This window comes from Macrobrachium rosenbergii, chromosome 48 (assembly GCF_040412425.1).
Source record: "Macrobrachium rosenbergii isolate ZJJX-2024 chromosome 48, ASM4041242v1, whole genome shotgun sequence".
NCBI lineage: Eukaryota > Metazoa > Arthropoda > Malacostraca > Decapoda > Palaemonidae > Macrobrachium > Macrobrachium rosenbergii.
This window is the reverse complement of record NC_089788.1, coordinates 2,825,502-2,848,001: the sequence shown is the minus strand read 5'-3', so window position 1 is coordinate 2,848,001 and position 22,500 is coordinate 2,825,502. Positions and strand designations below refer to the sequence as shown.

The 22,500-nt window shown below is 35.0% G+C and overlaps 1 protein-coding gene across 20 annotated transcripts in view; it reads left to right on the top strand.

Annotated features, from left to right (window-relative positions):
• The window catches only part of LOC136831178 (uncharacterized), a 1,009,691-nt gene that overhangs the window by 493,735 nt on the left and 493,456 nt on the right, over positions 1 to 22,500 (top strand). For all 20 annotated transcript variants that reach the window (XM_067091138.1, XM_067091137.1, XM_067091135.1 and 17 more), the window contains 2 exons: positions 4,762 to 4,863; positions 18,978 to 19,050. In XM_067091138.1, the coding sequence (XP_066947239.1) occupies positions 4,762 to 4,863; positions 18,978 to 19,050 (175 nt within the window). The remainder of the gene's footprint in view (positions 1 to 4,761; positions 4,864 to 18,977; positions 19,051 to 22,500) is intronic.

The following is a 22,500-nucleotide window of genomic DNA, read 5'->3' as shown; positions in this document are numbered from 1 at the left end:
TGTTGCAAGAGGTATGCAATATGTCGGGTGAATGAGGAATCTGAAAGAATTCCGGGAATCATTGCAATTGAATCAGAAAGAGAAGAAAATAACTTTTCATAGAAACTTATAAAGGCTTTCACAACTGGGTACGACGGTGCTGAAGTCTCGACGTAAATGCAGATAATGTGAAGTGAGATCCTTGAGTAACTTGGAGAATGATGCGAATGAAAATGTTCAGGAGAAATGGGAAATTGGTGCGTTGTTGTACAGAACGAGAAGGACCTTTGGAGATGTTTACGCCAGAAAAGTGATAGAGAGAGAGAGCCAGCTTATTGAGACTGGTTAAACGGCCATCGACTTTAAAATTGTTGCTTTAAAGTAAAGCTACCAGTATGGACTTTTGATATCAGGACTTTTGACTTATAGTGGTAGATGATTTCCGTATGCAGTTATAAATGTTCTTGCGTTCTGATTCTGACCAAGTCGTTATGGATGCAGCAGTAATTTTAAAACGTAAGAAGCAGTAAGTGGTATGTCGTGAATGCCCATGCAAAATCTTAAAAGATCCTTGATAAAGGTTTAAACTGAAATAACAATGTATATACTTCCTACCACTATGAGACCCCATATATGTAAAATGTGATGGAATTTGGCAGTGGGACTGATCTACCATAACTCCCCACAATTATTATTATTATTATTATTATTATTATTATTATTATTATTATTATTATTATTATTATTATTATTATTAAGTTTGGGGTTTCTGTTCTCTCGAATTATTAACAGCGGGTAAGATTGAGTGTATATCCAAACTTCATATCATGATTCAAGTAGCTGTCCTTTCTCAAACTCTTAGCAGTCGTAAATCTCGTCTCCAAACTTTGCATATTTCTGGAGGTTTTGTTTCATAAGTGTGTAAAGCGACGTTATGCACTTCCCGTTAGATTCGCCAGTATACTAGTGAGAATTATTTTGATGGATAAAATAATAATGCAGTCGTTTCTTGTGATTATTGCTCTTATATTTTATTAAGGATTCTTGATGACTATATAGATGTACTACCCTAAAATGGAAGACTGCATTATCCGCAGATACACAAAACTGAGAAAAATGGTCGATACTCCCTTGCCTTACTACTGATTTTGCAGAATACTGCAAATGGGATCCCCTAAATAATCGTGGAAAGCACTGAAGAATCATTCTGAAACTGCAGTAACTTGTGTATTGGTGTTTCCCGAGGCCAATAGGTGGCATATGTCAATTTCGAAAATTTTAGTTACTGCAGTCTTCCATTTTAGGGCAGTGTAGTGTCGTAGGTTTTTGAAATTGTGTCTGTAAAACGTACAAGTATGGCACATAGGGATATATATCTAGTCTTTTTGTAACAGCCTAGAATTTGTAGTTAGTGAGTGTTTTTAATCTAATGTTAGGCAAGCTTTATGTTAGGGATAGATAAGGTGTATTAGGGCTGTATGTAGAACCGTTGTTTGTCAGTTATCAGTGGGTGTATTGTTTGTCTGTTGTTGGACACACAAAACAACAGCAGCCCCGTAGAGTAATGACTTTTGTGTTGTCATAAGGAAATGAATCATCAAGATTCGCAGTCGCCAGGCAGAAATTATTCCCTGAAAAGATAAAATCATCCAGATTGCTCTTCAATAAACCTCCTCCGGTGATGTGGGTTACGCCCTTCAATAAACCTCCTCTTGGTAATTCAAGGACGTACATAATGCCAACTTTTACCTCTAAAAAAAACCTGGAAGTTTCTAAGAGAATTGGGTCGGCCTGGAGAATCATTAAAGGAGGCACAGAAATCATTAATCTTGATGAGTACCCGAACAAGCGCAAGTGATCGATTTCATGTCGGGGATGCATGACAGCAGAAAAAGAGGCAAATGAGACTTGCAAGGTTCAAGGATTTGATTCTCTCTCTCTCTCTCTCTCTCTCTCTCTCTCTCTCTCTCTCTCTCTCTCTCTCTCTCTGCCAGCACATATGAAAAACTATAAGTTTTGAAAATAAAAACAGTAAATGAGATGTAGATTTTGTAGAAATAGGGATTTCATCTCTCTCTCTCTCTCTCTCTCTCTCTCTCTCTCTCTCTCTCTCTCTCTCTCTCTCTCTCTCTCTCTCTCTCACATATGAAAAACTATAAGCTTTGAAAATAAAAACAGTAAATGAGATGTAGATATTGTAGAAATAGGGATTTCATCTCTCTCTCTCTCTCTCTCTCTCTCTCTCTCTCTCTCTCTCTCTCTCTCTCTCTCTCTCTCTCTCTCTGCCAGCACATAAGAAAAACTATGATCTAAGTTTTGAAAATGAAAACAACAAATGACATGTAGATATTGTCGATACAGGATCTTCATTTAAAATGATTCATGTAGATCCCAAGACGTTTATATATTTTATAGCTTTGAAGAAAAAGATCAAAGCTCCCCTAAAATTAAGACGAAAGATTTTTGTGTACTTTTAATCTACGGAAGGGAAGTAGGAGAAGTAGCTTCCGTGAAGTGAGTTAGCATTCCCGGTAAATTGGGACTTTCATCTTTCAGTGTAAACTTGGTGATTCATCTTGTACGGTTTTGAGGGTGGATTGCTCGAAATTAAATAAGGCAGGCTTCAACCTCAGCTATGTACTTAGGAGTAAAGTATGGCTTCCTTAATCAGATACCCCATTTTTATTTGCATTTTTATGTGTATTTATTTTTATATAAGAATTCTTGTGTAAATGTATTTCAGTTTGGTAGATTTTTTGTGTGTACCACTTTAATAAGTTTTCTGGTTGTTTTTTTTTTGTTATACGTATTTCTTTTATTGGATTTTCTGTGCATACTTATTTAATTTTAACCCTTAATTTGAATTATGTATTAGCTTGCGATTGATCCCCATATAATTTGTATTTTAAATAACAATAGTTGGCTTTGCCTTAGTTTTCACACACAGTCCTTATTATATATGAATTTTATATATATATATATATATATATATATATATATATATATATATATATATATATATATATATATATATATATATATTAATTGACTGATTTGTTTTGGGAGGTCTCACAAATCCAAGGGAAGAAACTAAAAGGGGTGCCGATTCTTTTTATAGCAAATATAATTCAGTATACATCTTTATGAAGATTAAAACTATACGCTCTTTAGATTGTGTTTGTGTGTGAAACAAACTGATCTTAGTACAATTCCTGAAAAAGAAAAAAAAAAAAATGCGATTATAAAATGCGGGAATCCGCTGCCTACCAAAATAGTACAGTTACCGTGAGAATATCGGTTTCTGTAGTGGGACCCTGGTATTGAAATGTGAAGGTAGAATCCCGTAGACTGAAGAAGTTCTTTACAGCTACTGGTTCTCTCTCTCTCTCTCTCTCTCTCTCTCTCTCTCTCTCTCTCTTTTCTATGTCACGTTTACTCTGCTCTCTCTCTTTCTTCTATGTCACATTTACTCTGCTCTCTCTCTCTCTCTCTCTCTCTCTCTCTCTCTCTCTCTCTCTCTCTCTCTCTCTCTCTCTCTTTACTCTCTCCCTCTCTATGTCACGTTTACTCTGGATGTCTCAGACATTTTTATCGAATATCCTCTAATTTTTAGACATTTTTATCGAAGAGTCTCTCTCTCTCTCTCTCTCTCTCTCTCTCTCTCTCTCTCTCTCTCTCTCTCTCTCTCTCTCTTTCTCTATAATGTCACGATTACTCCGTAATTTTCCGACATTTTTATCGTGTAGAGGTTAGAGTGTTTTTTTTTTATGGCAACTTGAAAAGAAAGTTTGTGCCAAACTACTGGAAGCAAGAGATCAAATTATTAGAATATATATTTGTACTTAAAATGAAGTTCTTGATGCTGGTAGCCTCGTGATGATTTCAACTGCATGATTTTGTTGTTTTATGATATCTTATGGTCACACGCCGTCTTGAATTCGTGGGAAAAAGCCAACTAAATATCCCTGGAGATGATTTTGAGCAAATTAGAGATGTGTGTTGCTTTTTCCCAGGTTTAATGTATCGCTTCCTTGCAAATGCTCTTCACGGGGCATTGTTACTTGGGGTTCCGTGTTGGCTTTTCGGTAGAATATTTCGATTTTATTGCCCTTCATCGTAGTTATTGTAATTTATATTTTTTCTTCAAATTTTTAGGTTATACATCATCATCACATATTGCTGTATACAAAAGTTATCACTAATATTTTAACCTCTTTGTCAAATACTTGTTATTTTTTTGACATGTGGTCCGTCGTTGTAGTAGCAACAAGTTTAATTATTTTATTGAAGGAAATACGTAACTGTAATGGCACAAAGTATAAATATCCTTTTTTATATATTTCTTTTAGAGGTAATAGTTTGAATAATATGATTTTATTCAGTCAATCTTCCGCAACACAGATTAATTTTTTTCAGGAACATGTGAACTGTTATTTTCTCTTTGCCTGCCATTGACAAGTAACACACAAACACATATTATATATATATATATATATATATATATATATATATATATATATATATATATATATATATATATTTTATATATTTAGGTGTGTGGTTTTATATATATATATATATATATATATATATATATATGTATAATTATATATATATATATATATATATATATATAATTTTCTTATCTGTCATGGTTGATATATTATATATATACAATATATCATTTTCTTATCTGTCATGGTTGAATAGCTTTGAAGTCAGCCTTTGGTTGAATAGCTTAACAGCGATTATTTATTGATGTCTATATTTACTTTATTTCAGGAATATGTGAACCCCGAGAGTTTGGCGATAGAACTCGAGCGGGAGTTACTCGCCCTCAAGTTGCACGTGGCCAGGTCACACGCTCTTCTGCATCACTATCAGGTCAGTTGTCTCCTGCGTCACTATCAGGTCAGTTGGCTGGGAAAAAGGACTCAGTAGTTTTCGGGGTGTTCGTAATGGATGTATTTACTCACTCCTGTACTAGACCTGTTTTTGAAAGAGAATCATTCGCACGCTTATTTGTATTGTTTTTTTTTTGGGGGGGGGGATTGTCTTGCGAATGTGGTGATTTTTAGATTGCAGATTGCAATATCCACACATATGTTTTATTTGAATTTACTCACACAAACACACACACACATTATATATATATATGTATATATATATATATATATGTATATATGTATGTATGTATATTATATATATATGTATATGATTATATAGTGTATATATATATATATACATATATATACACATACATATATGTATATATATATGTATGTATGTACATATGTGGGTGTGTGTGTGTGTGTATTATAATCTGCTGGTCACGTCGTAGCATTAATTAGCCACAATGCTGTCTTTTAACTCTCACGATTTCTTCACATTTTGTAAACGGTTGTCACTACGAAGCCTGGATCTAAATGAAGATTGATAAGTTATTCTAATGTATGTATGCATGTATATATGCTCGTACGTATGTATAAACTTCTCTACTTCGATTGGCTCCTTCCACCATTCATCCATTCATTCTCTGTATACCATCGCATCCCCGAGTTTTTCTTCAAACAGAAAGCAAAGACAAATCCTAAAGCCAATGTTTACAGTCGAACCGGAGCTGTCAGAAGCAGTGTCGTCGTCAAACCTTTCACTCCCCACCCGTTAGCAGACGAGACTAAAAATACTGTTTGTGGGGGGAAAGAAAGCAAACATCCGATGAGAAATTATATCTCGGGTTTCATTATGCCTTTGTTCCTGACCAGAAATAAAGATGTTTACTTCTGTTTTCTTTTAAGTGCTCCTTTCTCTCTCTCTCTCTCTCTCTCTCTCTCTCTCTCTCTCTCTCTCTCTCTCTCTCTCTCCGTAGTCTTGTTTTTTTGTAAGACTATAAAGACAGGAGATTGATTTTCTTTCAAAATTCTCTATAGCTCTCTCTCTTATTTACTCAGTTTTTACTTATATTGATAAACTTCTTATAATGATGAGTATAATGATTGTTTTCTGATTGTAGCTATTCAGAGACTTTTTCTTTCAAAATCATTTCTCTCTCTTTAACATAATTTATTTCTTTTAGTCTTGTTTTTCGGGGTAATTATTAAAATTGTTAATTGTTATTCACTATTTTACTTCTTATATTGATAAACTTCTTATAGTAATGAGTATAATGATTGTCAGTAGCTGTTCAGAGACTTCTAACCTCTCTTTAAGATAATTTATTTCTTTTAGTCCATCCGGCGCTTTGAAAATAGTTTTAAGTAAAAGACTGAAAAATATATAGTTTTTTCTCATTTTCATCACCAAACATTGTCATCTTAGATGTCTTCTGTAGGTATATATATATATATATATATGTATATATATATATATATATATATATATATATATATATATATATATATATATATATATATATATATATATATATATATAATTTATATCTTTCAACCCAGGATGAATATCATTTAGATATTGTGGAAGGTGATGTAGGCAGGCATTGTAAGTCGCATTGGTTTCCTTGCAATATATAAGTTTTATCTCACAAAAACACACACACTCACAAGTGAGGTTGGGCGCATGCGCGTCCGCAGAGCTACTTAAGCCTGCCAGGAAGGGACTCTCTCGCAAAAGTGAATTAGCAGCAGCTTCCTGGTTCAGTGGAATCTAATTGTAACGTCAGCTTCCATTTGGCGCAGAGATCAGCGGAGATCATATCTCCGGGGATTCTCTGACCTGTTTTTCAAGGCGTCTCCCTCCCGCGTCACGTTGTCTGAATTCTGTGTCTCTGTCTGTCTTTGTCTGTCTGTCTGTCTGTCTGTCCATCTGCTTACTTGTCGGTCTGATAGGTGATGGGGAAAAGTCTTGATGATTCTTGCTTGTCAGAATGAAGAATGCAGTTGGATCTAGGATACCTGTAAAAAAAAAAAGTTTGGATATTTGAAGTTTCTCTCTCTCTCTCTCTCTCTCTCTCTCTCTCTCTCTCTCTCTCTCTCTCTCTCTCTCTCTCTCTCTCTCTCTGTTTTTTCTCTTAATGGAATCAAAATCATGCTTAAGATACATTGTAAATAGCAGACATTAATACGGGGACCACAACTCGACTTTTTCTCAAAGTGAAATTTGCTGATAAACATTTGCATACGCAGTTATTTCCATCAAAGTCATAGTTATTTTAAGCATAGAAAGGCAAAAAATGATTAAGTTCTTTAACGGCATAAAAATATAATAATTTAAAAATCAGTAAATTATTCAAGTGATTTATATTTTCATTTAGAAATTTAAAATCAAATATTTCTCCAAGTGGGTTATATTTTCATTTAAAAAGCAAGCCGATATTATTATCTTTTGGGATAGACGAATGATGGAAGTTGAAGAGTGTGATTATTTTAAGGAAGGAAAACTCCATAGTCTTTTGTAACCTTGAGAAATATCATTAGGTCTTACGTTGTAACAAAGCTTCAAACTACAGACTATTAGGAAACGTAGTTTCGTTTACGTTTATATTAGTAAATAAATAGGGTTTTTAGTAGGTGCCGCCTTAGAAATGTGTACATGAATCGTGGAGTAAACTGTATTTACCTACAAACCCCACAAAACAAAGGTATTAAGACCTTATTAACCCCGCAGGCGGGTAGTGCCCTTAGGGCGCCTCATGCGGTGCACTGTAGGCATTACTTGAGGTTCTTTGCAGCGTCCCCTTCAGCCCCTAGCTGCAACCTCTTTCGTTCCTTTTACTGCACCTCCGTTCATATTCTCTTTCTTCGATCTTACTTTCCACCCTCTCTATAATTGATTAGTGCAACTGCGATATTTTCTTCCTGTTAAAATATTCAAACCTTTTACTGTCAATTTCCGTTTCTGCGCTGAATGACCTCATAGGCCCCAGTGCTTGGCCTTTGCCCTAAATTCTATTTTCAATTCAAGACCATATTACAATTATTTTATATTTTTAGAAGACAGCAGTCTGTCATAGAATATATTTTGATTTTAACATTTGGAAGGAATTCATGTAAAAGTGATTCCTTATCAATCTTTTCATTCAGTCAATTCTAAGACGAGATTATAAAAAAAAAAACTCTAAGACAGAACCAATCAAATTCTGATTCTATATTAATTGGAATACAGGGAAAGCTGGTCCCGGTCGTCATCCTAATTAGGGAAGGAAATAGCAAGACGGCGGGGCCTCATTAAGCGAGAGAAAACCCTTAATGAATGAAGGAGTTCCCAAGAGGAAAGTTTCTTGGCCATTGATTTGTGTAGGTGGTGGGAAGAATGATTGACCTCTAGTTTGGGAAGGCTTTGAGATGTTATTGCGATGGGATGGGATGGGAAAGGATAGGATTGAATGGGGTGGGAAGGGATAGGATTAGATGGAATGGGGTGGGAAAGGATGGGATGGGATGGAATGTGGTGGGAAGGGATAGGATGGAATGGGTTGGGAAGGGATAGGATGGGATGGAATGGGAAGGGAAGGGATAGGATGGAATGGGGTGGGAAGGGATAGGATGGGATGGAATGGGAAGGGAAGGGATAGGATGGAATGGGGTGGGGATAGGATGGAATGGGGTGGGAAGGGAGAGGATTGGATGGGATGCGATGGGAAAGGATAGGATGGGGTGGGATAGGATAGGATGAGTTGGGATGGTGTGTTAGGGGATAGGATTGGATGGGAAAGGATAGGATGAGATGGGATGGGTAGGGAAGTATAGGATGGGATAAGATGGAATGGGAAGGGATGGGATAAGGTGAGATGGGATGGGGTGGGAAGGGAAATCGAATCGATTCGCTCTAGCGGAGTACTCCCCTCTCTCTCTCTCTCTCTCTCTCTCTCTCTCTCTCTCTCTCTCTCTCTCTCTCTCTCTCGTTTTGACTTACTTTTCATTCAAAGTTGCTGATATCATTATAAATGGGTGCAAGTAACCCGTATAATTGGCATTTGAAAATGTGTAGCATTTTATTATGTTTTCTTGAGGTGATTGAAAATTACTTTCAACAAAATTTCGTCTAAAATTTGATGGACGCTATTCTTCATTTGACGAGAGTAATATTTGGCAAAAAAAAAAAAATAAATAAATAAATAAATAAATAAAATGGCTTTGTACGTTCATTAAGACTTCTGTCGCACATAATTGTGGTGAATATCTTTATGGCGCCGTTTTAGAAAATGAATTTGTAGTTATATATATATATATATATATATATATATATATATATATATATATATATATATATATATATATATATATATATATATATATATATATATATATATATATATATATATATATATATATATATATATATATATATATATATATATTTGTTGTAGGCATTCACATTTGTGGCATTGACTTCTTTGATGCACACGTTCTCATATTTCCTTCTGTTTTCAAGAATTGTACATACGGTCCGTTTCACCTAATCTAAGGCTTTTTCAAGCAAGAATGAATATATATAATATATATATATATATATATATATATATATATATATATATATATATATATATATATATATATATATATATATATATATATATATATATATATATATATATATATATATATATATATATATATATATATATATGCAATGCAAAATATTGCATACACATGTGAAGACTTAATGCACATTTTGAGTTTATAATTCAGGTGTACAATATGACGAGGTAAAAATGATAAAAAAAAAAAACGAAAAAAGTTGACAACGTTTTGGAATATCATGAAATGCTTGTGATATTTTGTTATTCGGTACGAATATTCGAAGTTCTATTGCGACAGAGATATTATCTGGTATGCAAGAAATCGCACGTTTGATTTCCGAAGCGGAATGACCATTCCTTTGGGCAGTCCTCAGGGTTTTACGCTTGAACTCTTCAGATCTGTTAACCATTTTCGTGGGTTATTATATACTCTCTCTCTCTCTCTCTCTCTCTCTCTCTCTCTCTCTCTCTCTCTCTCTCTCTCTCTCTCTCTCTCTCTCTCTGGAAAGACCTGTTATTATGCGTTTTATTACGATGGCTTGGAAGGTTTAGTCCATAAATTGCAAATGTCTGTTCGTGTGTTTGTGAATGAGTTTGTAGTATATCATCAGCATCATCATCATCATCATATCATATTTTTCATCATCATCATCATCGTCTGCAGCATCACCAACTAAAAACATAAACAAAAACAGTAGTAGGAGTGTTGCGTTTAATCATTCATCTTGGTGGAGACTTTCCACCAGTTGGAAAAAATATTAGCGTTATCAAAAATGCAACCCAGGAATTACCTGTGCATTGAAATACGTAATAACAGAATGGTCAGATAACTCCCAAATTACAGTTATTTCTAGTCACTTTAGTTATGGAAGTTAGAAGTTACCATCACTGCCTGGAATTACGATTAATAAATGCTTGCTAAGAGCAGTAATAGCACCCATCTAGTCTTATGTATATTCCTTAAGAAAACTTTTATATGTACCTTAGTTCTCTGGCAACACCTAACTGGTCTTATTTATCAAGAGTGTCCGGTGAGTTCAGATAAATGACAGTTCTTTGAAAGGCTTGGACTTTGCTCAGTGTGCAGTTATAAAGAAACTGTGCTAAGTTATGCATAGTGTAGAAGTCGTTGATAGTGACCATATCTTCTCCTCTGAGTTATACAGATCGTTTGAGATTTTTTTACAGACCTATTATACAGGTCTGGAAAGACACTTTGATTTCCTCTTATATTGAGACAGGGACGTTGTTCGTGCCTCTGATATACAGATCTGGAGAGACATTTGATATTTTATTTACTGATCTTGAGACATTTTATATTTTATATACAGATCTTGAGAGGCATTCTGTGTTTTATATACAGATCTTGAGAGAGATTTTATATTGTTTATATACAGATCTTGAGAGATACTTTAAATTTTATATACAGATCTTGAGAGACATTTTATATTTTTATATACAGATTTTGAGAGACTTTTTAAGATTCCTCATACATTTAACTATGGAGGGACGCTTTACATTGTTCATATGTACAGATAAGATCATGAAATACCTTTTACATTTCACTTCATTATTATGTATATTTTGATAGGCGTTCTACATATCTCTAAACTCATCTCGAGGCTTTTCACATCCCTTGAATGTTGGCCCCGAGAGACATTTGCAAAGTAAATGGCTTGAATTCTGAACTCTTTTTGTATCTCCACCGTGGTGTTCAGAGATGTCGAGATATTATCTAGGGGAGGTTTGCACTATCTAACTGAAGAATTTGGTTAAAATCGATGATCACGCTTTGCTCTTAACCCTTCCATTTTGACACTTATAGCCCCGAATGACCCTTTGGGTCCTAGTCTAGGCCCTAAATTCCTTACAACCATTCAGCTGTCCTCCGAGATAAGGCGAGGTTTGTGACTCGCTATTAAAACAGTCATTCCAGTTTCGTCATGTAAAGTATCAGGATCTGATGTAACTTGGCTGTTTGTTTTATTGCTATAAGAGAAATTCGTTGAGGTGACACGTAGCAATTAAATATTAATTCATAATGCCTGGAGAAAAATGAAACGAGGCCGTAACATTAGAAAATTTTCAGTTTTACGGGAAAGTATTCTTTACGTGGATGGTAGACTGAGGTTTTTTCCTTTGCGAATCACACACGTTATAATTCAGTAGTGAACATTACTATAAGAAAAAATCGTTCAGTTGAAACGGAGCAGTGTAAACGTTAATAATTCATAATGCATGAATAGAAACGAACGAGGCGGTGGTATTAGAAAATGTTCACTATTTATGAGAAAGTATTCTATCTCGTACTTGTGCGTGAGGTTTTTTTGTTTCAATCTCACACGTTATAATTCATTAGTAAACATGACTCTTTTCTTATGAAATCAGTAAAATCAAGGATTGAAGGCAACATTGATCGGACGCATGAACTGCACAAGGCTTTCCTCTTTAATTTCTGTTTGTCAGGAAAACATTTTGGCTACTGGCGCACGGTAATGCTGGGGGTTTCAAGAGAATGGTACAATAGAACCCTGGCCGGTGGTGGTGAACGAAATTTTGCGCATCTCTCTCTCTCTCTCTCTCTCTCTCTCTCTCTCTCTCTCTCTCTCTCTCTCTCTCTCTCTCTCCACAAATTTTCATGTTTTTTAGTTGAGCCATTTTTTTTTATTTCCAATAACAACAGACTATTCATGTTTTAAAATAAATTACGCATCTCTCTCTCTCTCTCTCTCTCTCTCTCTCTCTCTCTCTCTCTCTCTCTCTCTCTCTCTCTCTCTCATAATGTCTCTTACTCTGTAATTCTCAGACATTTTTATCGAATTTTTAATTTTTAGACATTTTTATCCAGTTAAGCCACAACAGACTATTCTATTGTTTTCTCTCTAAATTTTCTCAATTTTTCTTCAGTTAAGCTCTCAAACAGACTGTTCTCTGTTTTGAATCTCTCTTCTCTCTCTCTCTCTCTCTCTCTCTCTCTCTCTCTCTCTCTCTCTCTCTCGTTTTATAGTTTCAGTTAAGCCACAAATAACCTGTTCATGTTGTTTTGAAATGAATTTTGCACATTCTCTCTCTCTCTCTCTCTCTCTCTCTCTCTCTCTCTCTCTCTCTCTCTTTTTTATATTTTCAGTTAAGCCACAAATAACCTGTTCATGTTGTTTTGAAATGAATTTTCCGCATGCTCTCTCTCTCTCTCTCTCTCTCTCTCTCTCTCTCTCTCTCTCTCTCTCTCTCTCTCTCTCTCTCTCAGTAATATTATTCGGGACCGTTCAGAGGTTTTCCTTTTCATTATGGACGTAACAGCAAAGCTACGTTATTGAATAGGATGTTTATTATTTTATTTTACCAATTTCTTATTGGAATGATTAGCTGTTAGATGTACTTTTAACAATTGTGATATGTGACGTTGATGTTCAGTCATTTCGTATTTTTAATCTGTTTATCATTTCGTGTTTCATAATCGTGTAGATTATCATCTCGTGTTTCATAATCGTGTAGATTATCATCTCGTATTTCAGAATCTCTGTAGATTTTCGTGTTTCAAAATCTTGTAGATTATCATTTCGTTATTCGTAATCTCTGTAGATTATCATTTCGTTATTCATGATCCCTAGATTATCATTTCGTTTTTCATAATTTGTAGATTATCATTTCGTTATTTGTAATCTCTGTAGGTTATCATTTCGTTTTTCAAAATCGTGTAGATTATCATTCGTATTTCACAATCTTGTAGATTATCATTTCGTATTTCAGAATCGTGTAGATTATCATTTCGTATTTCAAAATCGTGTAGATTATCATTTCGTATTTCAAAATCGTGTAGAGTATCGTTTCGTTATTCATAATCTCTAGGTTATCATTTCGTATTTCATAATCTTTGTAGATTATCATTTCGTATTCATAATCTCTGTGATTATCATTTCGTTATTCGTAATCTCTGTAGATTATCATTTCGTGTTTCATATTATATTGTAGATTATAATTTCGTATTTAATAATCTTTTGTAGGTTATCATTTCGTATTTCAGAATCTCTAGATTATCATTTCGTATTTCATAATCTCTGTAGATTATCATTTCGTCATTCATAATCTCTGTAGATTATCATTTCGTCATTCGTAATGTCTGCAGATTATAATTTCGTTAAAAAAATCAGTGAATTATATAGTGAAGATCTCTCCTCAAAACGAAATGAATCTTTGATGGTAAACTTTGATTACAAGTAATTTGAAAAATCCTTTTTTTTTTTTTTTACTGAAATGGGCGCTGTATTAAAAAAAAACAAAAAGTAACCAATTACCATTGACTGCAAGTAATTTTAGTATTTTTTTACTGTAATGGACTGTTTAAAAAAAAAGGGTATTATAACCATTCATTCTGAGAGGTTGATACTGCTGCTTTTACGTTAAACGTCACCCTTTCTCCCCCCCCCTTTTTTTATACGTTTTATCGTTTGATGTTTAGCGAAAACGATGTAACCCGATTTTCGCGTTCCTCATTTTAATGGTATGTCGGCCACAAACTTTTCTGTCGACCTCTTGTCAAAAGTTCCGAAGTTTTGAACAAAAATGAGAAACGATGATGACTGGTTTTCGGTGTTGGCACCTGGCCGATTCCCATTGTTTTGGCAAACAGGTTATAAAATATTTCCTGGGCATCTTTTTTATTTCGAAGTTAGGTATATCAACTTGGCATGCGGTTTCGCAATAGGGCAAATTTCGAGTTGGCAAACAGGTTATGATATATTTCCTGATTGTCTTTTTTTTTTTTTTTTTTTTTACGTCGAATTTAGGCGTATTCATTTGGCATGCATTTTCGTAATAGGGCATTTATTTCGAAGTTAGGCGAATTCATTTGGCGTGCTTTTTGGCAATAGGGGGAATTACGAATTTGCCGTTGGCTGAAAAATGATCAAAACAGTAATTAATTATTGACGATTAGGAATATTTAATGTTCCCTTGCACTGCTAAATTGCAACAGCCATATGTAGGTGAGTTAATTTAAATTTGTGCTTTGTTCCTTATGCGTCAACGAAGTTTAAATTAAAGATATGTACATAAAAAATTGTTTAGCAACATGAAGATTTTATGACATGAATATGAAAAATAAATGACATCCATTTACTTTTATACAGAAGTGCTCTATAGTAAAATTATGTTCGAAATATACAATAGATTACGCTGCTATGTCAGTTTTATATGCTACGTAATATCCTTTATAATAAGCGTGCCTAGTTTTCTTTGACAAATCTTGAAACTTTTGATAAAAAGTGTCATGGCTTTCGTGAGCGCCCTCTAGTGATATTTAAATACCGTTCACAAAATTGAGTAACTTGAAATTGAAAACACTTAAAATTAAAAACAAAAATATTCACTAAATAAAAACAAAAATATTCACTAATTACGTTTCTTATTTAATAGCTTGTGATTAAATTTGCTACTTAAGAACTTGTATGTAAATTTCCTACTTAAGAACTTGTATGTAGATTTCCGACTTAAGAGCTGTTATTTAAATTTCCTACTTAAGTGCTTGTAAGTAAGTTTCCTACTTAAGAGCTTGTATTTAAATTTCCTACTTAGGAGCTTGTATTTAAATTTCCTACTTAGGAGCTTGTATTTAAATTTCCTACTTGGCTTGTATTTAAATTTCTTACTTAGGAGCTTGTATCTAAATTATCTACCAAAGATCTTGTACTTAAGAGCTTGTATTTAAATTTCCGACTTAAGGGCTTGTATGTAAATTTCCTTCTTAAGAGCTCATACTTAAGAGCTTGTATTTAAATTTTCTGCCTAAGAGCTCATACTTAAGAGCTTGTATTTAAATTTCCGACTTGAGGGCTTGTATTTAAATTTCCTGCTTAAGAACTCATGCTTAAGAGCTTGTATTTAAATTTCAGACTTAAGAGCTTGTATTCGAATTTCCTTTATAAGAGCTTGTACTTAATAGCTTGTATTTAAATTTCCTAAATAGAGCTTGTATCAAATTTCATTCTTAAGAGCTTGTATTTGAATTTCCTAAATAGAGCTTGTACTTAAATTTCCTAAACAGAGCTTGTATTTAAATTTCCTAAATCGAGCTCGTATTTAACTTTCATACTTAAGAGCTCGTATTTAAATTTCCTGTTAAATAGCTCGACATCATAACAGAACCGGCATGAGAAAGCGTGATAGCGTGATGAATAATCATCACTGTCACTCGCTGATCAGGCTTTGTAATTGATGGCATACCACTACCAAATTGCAGGGAGAGTTGGCCCCTTTGGGGACAAGGTACTGTCAGTTCTTCAGTAACTTTACGGTGAAGGGTATTAGTGGCTATCAAAGAGAATTGGTTTTACGAGCGTGCGTTTGAAGAATGGGCCATCTTGCTAATGTGTGACCATAGGAGGTCAGGTCATATATTTGGTTCAGGGTAAAAACAGAAAAAAATATTTGAGTCCAGTTTATGATGATCTTTATGGAAGGGTTTTGCATCTTAATATCAGTCCAAGAGATTTGAAGTTCGGCCGTTCGTTATATTTGAGGACTTTTAATAGCCTGGTGTTTCTAAGCGGCAGAGATTTTTAATAGGAAGAATAGCTTGAGAGAGAGAGAGAGAGAGAGAGAGAGAGAGAGAGAGAGAGAGAGAGAGAGAGAGAGAGAGAGAAGAGAGAACAAAGTCCATCTTCAAAGACGTACAGGTTTAAATATCCCGCAATTGAGAGAGAGAGAGAGAGAGAGTGAGAGAGAGATGTAAGATAACGAACAAAGCGTCAGTCTTCAAAGACTAACGGGTGAAAATATCCCACAGTTGAGAGAGAGAGAGAGAGAGAGAGAGAGAGAGAGAGAGAGAGAGAGAGAGAGAGAGAGAGAGAGCTAAGTGTTGACTTCTAAGGTGTATTTTTGAAAAGTATCACCTTTCGGTTGAGCAACAGACGCAACGAGAGAGAGAGAGAGAGAGAGAGAGAGAGAGAGAGAGAGAGAGAGAGAGAGAGAGAGAGAGAGAGAGAAATATATATTTCCCTAGCTAGTAACAGATTTGCATGAAATATTTGCAAATAGATATAAAATGGCTTATTATACATAAAAAAAAAACTTCGTACTGTATGTTATAGGGACCAGGGTATTAGGTTTTGTGGAGCGGAACGGGAGATAAGGAAGGAGTGGTTTGAGTGAATAGATCCGGAAAAAAAAAAACTTTAAACTTTCAAGGAGTCGGAGAATTTATGTCGGTGCAGTGAGTGTTAAGAGACAAGTTATCCTAACAACCTCTTGCTGGGTCGGCTGATGTTTACGGTTACAAAAGCGAATCCTGGAAGGATATAGTATTTTCGAAGTGCAAATATAATATTTTCGAAGTGCAAATATAATATTTTCGAAGTGCAGCTAACCAGAAGCGTTTTTGAGACTTGAATGGAAGAAGTTCGTGGGTTCGTTCGTCAACCAGAAAAGCATTGCAGTGATCATATACATACATATATATATACATATATATAAAACATACATATATATAACATACATACATATAGCATACATACATATATATATATATATATATATATATATATATATATATGTATGTATGTATATATATAATTAAACTTTATCACTTGCACAATTGTTCTGTACGTTAATACAATACATAACGGGAGCTTCATTGACTGGTAGATGGTAAACAGGGAATTTACACCCAAACTCGCAAACCTGCAGTCTTTTACGTTAATTCTATAATAATAATAATAATAATAATAATAATAATAATAATAATAATAATAATAATAATAATAATCCCAGATTTTTGTCACAGCTCCCCTGACCTTTTTATTAAAATTGCTTTCCACCCCCTCCACAAGTCTTTTATGAGTTTTCAATACTCTAACTTGTTTTCGTAATATGTGACATCCATTACCACTCTCCTCGCATTAAGACATTTTTATCTATTTATTAATTTTTTTTTTCTTCTCTGATAAGTGAGATCTTTCTTCGTTTCCCTCTACCTCCTCTTACTTCTTCCTAATGAACACCATATTTCTTTGAATAATAATAATAATAATAATAATAATAATAATAATAATAATAATAATAATAATAATAATAATAACAACTACTTATCTTGCTGCATTTCCTATTACCTTCAGTTACTTCTTTCAGATGAACACCATATATCTTGGAAGTTTGAATTTCAAGTCAGTGGCCCCTGTGGTGGGCTTGTTCCATATGAATAGGGTTCATCTTCTGCATAATAACACTGTCTTCCCCCCCCCCTCCCCCCTTTATCTGCCTTGCAAATCTTTATATCCTTATATATACAAAAACGGGGAGAGGATGATTCTGTTATCTGTCACCGCTATTCTTCTTCTTCTTACTTCCTCGTACCTTCTTACTTCTAGATCCGTATTTCTGACCTCATATAATACGACGGCCACGTGTCGGGACATTTTACGGCTACCAGACGATGAGGGCAGTTAGTCCTTGGAAGCTTGTAACTTTTTCTGAACGAGTATCTTTGTTAGATACTATCCCGTCTAACTAAGGTCCTGTTTTATATATATATATATATATATATATATATATATATATATATATATATATATATATATATATAATGATGTGTGTGGGTGTGTGTATGTATGTATGTATGTATGTATGTATGTACATAGAGTACTGATTTTTTTGGGTTTACTGAGTTTTTTCCTTTTGGTTTTGTAGTTCTTTGGTTGTATTAAATGTTTTTATTACTTTACATGTTAATACTATAAATACAATATAGAACATGAAGATTTTCATACATTTTTGCCAGTGAAAGACGCTAAAATATCAAGGGGATTCGGTTGTGTGATCTGATGTTATCCGATTTTAAACGCTCGCTATAAGAGGAAGAGCCAAGTAATGAATAAAAAATTCCACTATAGTGTCGATGCCCAGATCTGTCAAAATCTAAATAAGGCAGCTTTCGAGAGCTTTCGTCATCAGTTTCGTAAACAAAACTTGAAGAGAAAATGTGCAAAGCAAGACTGAAAGGAAACGGATCAAGGTCACTCCAAAAAAAAAAAAAAAGTTGGGTGAGATCACTTGCCCGGAGCGAGGTCTAGTAACGGAAATGTGAGGCTATTTTCAATTTATTCATGTATCCATTTCGGTCAAAATGGCGGGGTATGAGAGCAGAGGATCGGAAATATTTCACGCATGATATTCAGATAGGTTTTATTGAATGCGTCGAAATCTTTTTATTAGTTTTATTGATATGGTAATAAGAGCGGAAAATCGTTTAGAAATTGGATTAATTGATAATAGGATAAAAAAGAGGCATAATAAGTAGTTACAGGGATGTTCAAACAATGTAATTGAGTGTGTGTGTGTGTACTCTTAACGCCTTTATTGCAAGTAAGTCTTTTACAGTGACAAATCCCTCGAATTCCTCTAAGGTTAAGCGTCACAGGGGAGAGGGCGGGGAATGAGGCGTTTTCCCTTCCGTTAGTGTATGAATCTGCGGTTTATAATCTTGGGTGGAAGATACTCGACTTAAAATATTTTCCCATCGTTCCAGAGTTCCAGTCTTCATGGCAGTCACAGCGAGGTATCGACGCCCCCTGTCGCAATTTCCACCCATCATGTACAAGGTATGTGGAAAACTGTCTTTTTTATGGTCGCTCAGAGCATACTTAAGATAACAGCCCGTTTTCCTCTCTCTCTCTCTCTCTCTCTCTCTCTCTCTCTCTCTCGTAATTTGTTGAATTTTTGAAATCAGATTACTCATTGCTGTATTATACACTTGTTTGGTAATATCCTTATCTCTCTCTCTCTCTCTCTCTCTCTCTCTCTCTCTCTCTCTCTCTCTCTCTCTCTCTCTCTCTCGTTCGTGTAATTTTTTGAAGTACCCAGATTACTTTTTGCTGTATTATACACTTGTTTGGTAATTTCCTTATCTCTCTTTCTCTCTCTCTCGTTCGTGTAATTTTTTGAAGCACCCAGATTACTCATTGCTGTATTATACACTTGTTTGGTAGTTTCCTTCTCTCTCTCTCTCTCTCTCTCTCTCTCTCTCTCTCTCTCTCTCTCTCTCTCTCTCTCTCTCTCTCTCTCTCAATTTGTTGAAGCATTCAGATTATTCATTGCTAGATTATTTACTTTTTTGGTAATTTTCTTAGCATTGCAGTATGATGGGGTGATGTCAGAAAAATGTCAATAAATAAATCATTGTTTATATTTTTCTCCATTCTTCCTCTCTCTCTCTCTCTCTCTCTCTCTCTCTCTCTCTCTCTCTCTCTCTCTCTCTCTCTCTCTCTCTCTCTCCTTTACCTCCCAGTCATCCCCTGTCACTCACTTGCACTGTGAATTACAGTGCTCTTCTTATCATGCATCGACCCTGGTTTGAGAAATTATCTAAATGGACATCTAGCGATCTGGTCAGGTTCCCTGAATGTAAAAGTGTCAGTTCTTCACTCACTGATGTATATTTTTCATTTTTGTTCTTCACTCACTGATGTATATTTATAGTTTTCATTTCGGTTCTTCACTCACTGATGTATATTTTTCATTTTTGTTCTTCACTCACTGATGTGTATTCTTATTTTTCATTTCGGTTCTTCACTCACTGATGTATATTTTTCATTTCAGTTCTTCACTCACTGATGTATATTTTTCATTTCAGTTCTTCACTCACTGATGTATATTTTTCATTTCAGTTCTTCACTCACTGATGTATATTTCTCTTTTCGGTTCTTCAGTCACTGATGTATAATTTTCATTTCAGTCCTTCACTCACTGATGTATATTTCTCATTTCGGTTCTTCAGTCACCGATGTATAATTTTCATTTCAGTCCTTCACTCCAATGATGTATATTTTTCATTTCAGTCCTTCGCTCACTGATGTTTATTATTCATTTCATTTCACTCACTCATGTATATTTTTCATTTCTGTTCCTCACTCATTGATGTATAATTATCATTTCAGTCCTTCACTCAGTGATGTATATTGATCATTTCACTTCTTCACTCACTGATGTATATTTTTCATTTCTCTCTCACTGATGCATATTTATCATTTCAGTCCTTCACTCACTGATGTATGTTTATCATTTCAGTTCTTCACTCACTGATGTATATTTTTCATTTCTCTCTCACTGATGTATATTTTTCATTTCAGTTCTTCACTCACTAGTGTATGGTTTTCATCTCATTCCTACACTCACTGATGTATACTTTTCATGCTCTGTTATGATGACGGGGAAATTCGACATATATGTTCATCAAATTTTTATAGTAAATATGTCTATTTTTTCGGTCCATATATCTCGTGTTTCATTTGGTTGTATTTTTAAGGTCACAGAATACAGGACACGTACACGAAGATGCTCCCTGGAGTGACTGGTGCTTTCCATACATAACAACAAAATTAATGTTCGCATTTCTCCATCTGAGGTTTTATATTTGCATTGTGAAGAGCTAGTTCGTATTTTTACAAGCCATTTTTTTTTTTTTCCTGCTTGCTTGTTTTGTATTGTTCCTGTCTTTTTATGTGAAAAGTGTGTCTTGCTTGTTTTGTACTTGTGTCAAAATAATTTTTGTCTTTATATGTGAAAACTGTGTCTGATGGCCAAACAGTGTGTATATGAAAGTTCTCTCTCCAAAAGCTCTCTCTCTCTCTCTCTCTCTCTCTCTCTCTCTCTCTCTCTCTCTCTCTCTCTCTCTCTCTCTCTCTCTCTCAAACAGTCAATTTTTTGTGTTGTGGTTCCTTGCTTGCCTGTTTTCTGCTTGTTTCAAAAGAGGAACTGTCTTTATATGTGAAAAATATGCCTGATAGCCAAAGAATCTCTCTCTCTCTCTCTCTCTCTCTCTCTCTCTCTCTCTCTCTCTCTCTCTCTATTGTTCCGTGCGTGCTTGTTTTGTACTTGTCTCAAAATATGAACGCTCTTTAAATGTGGAAAGTACGTATGATAGCCGAAGAATTCTCTCTCTCTCTCTCTCTCTCTCTCTCTCTCTCTCTCTCTCTCTCTCTCTCTCTCTCTCTCTTTCACAGTCAATTGGAAGTGAAATGATGATGATGTTGCCTTGAAAGCGCAGGATGCGGGGTATTTATGCCCACCAGGGAAAGGCAAAAACGAATGCCATAAAGATGGGGAAAGGAGATGTTGGTCCTAATACGGCCGCAGATATTTAGCGATCTCTTGATTGGGTCGACTGGAGTGATACCCGTCGACGAAGGGGGCGAGTAAGGGGTGGGGGTTGGGGAAGGGGGGCGTTATGGACAGATGATGGAGGCCATAAACGTTGCCCTTCCTCTAGCGGTTAGTTTGTCATGCCCTCCCGATCGTTAATGGCCCCAAAATGGATGCCCGAAACAGCGGGGCATCACTCTCCCGGATGGTGTCGAGGAATCTCTCTCTCTGCTGCACTTTATGGATGCAATTCGTTCCGTGGGTGGTGAGAGAGAGAGAGAGTGTTAATCTATTTTTCTTTTGACTTTTAGATGTCTGTAAAGGATACCTTTTCCTGGTATGTTCAGTGCCATGGCGTGCTCTCTCTCTCTCTCTCTCTCTCTCTCTCTCTCTCTCTCTCTCTCTCTCTCTCTCTCTCTGTTTAGTTCGTTCGGTTTCTGAATTCACTTGCCCGTATGCTTCAAACCTGATGTTTAGATCGTTATGTTGTTCAGATCATATTGTTTTAAAGTGATAGAAGCTTTAAATTTAAAAACTCTTGTAGATTCAGTACGTGTAAAATATTTAATTTTATAAAATGCGTCCTGAGAGAGAGAGAGAGAGAGAGAGAGAGAGAGAGAGAGAGAGAGAGAGAGAGAGAGAGAGAGAGAGAGAGAGAGAGAGAGATGGGATAAACATTGAAGTATCAGAATAATAGGTAAATCTTCTTTTCCCTTGGAAGGAGTGATTATGTAAGACAATTTGCAATGCTGATTTTTTCACCCAAATTAGTGGTTGCACTGTAGTTGTATAGTAACAATAACTTGATTAAATGCATTGTTAACCCCATCTTACTGGTTCAGTTTTTTCAACAATATTTCATTGGTGAATGGTCTCTTAAGAGTTACATCCCTTCCATACTCAGAGGGTAC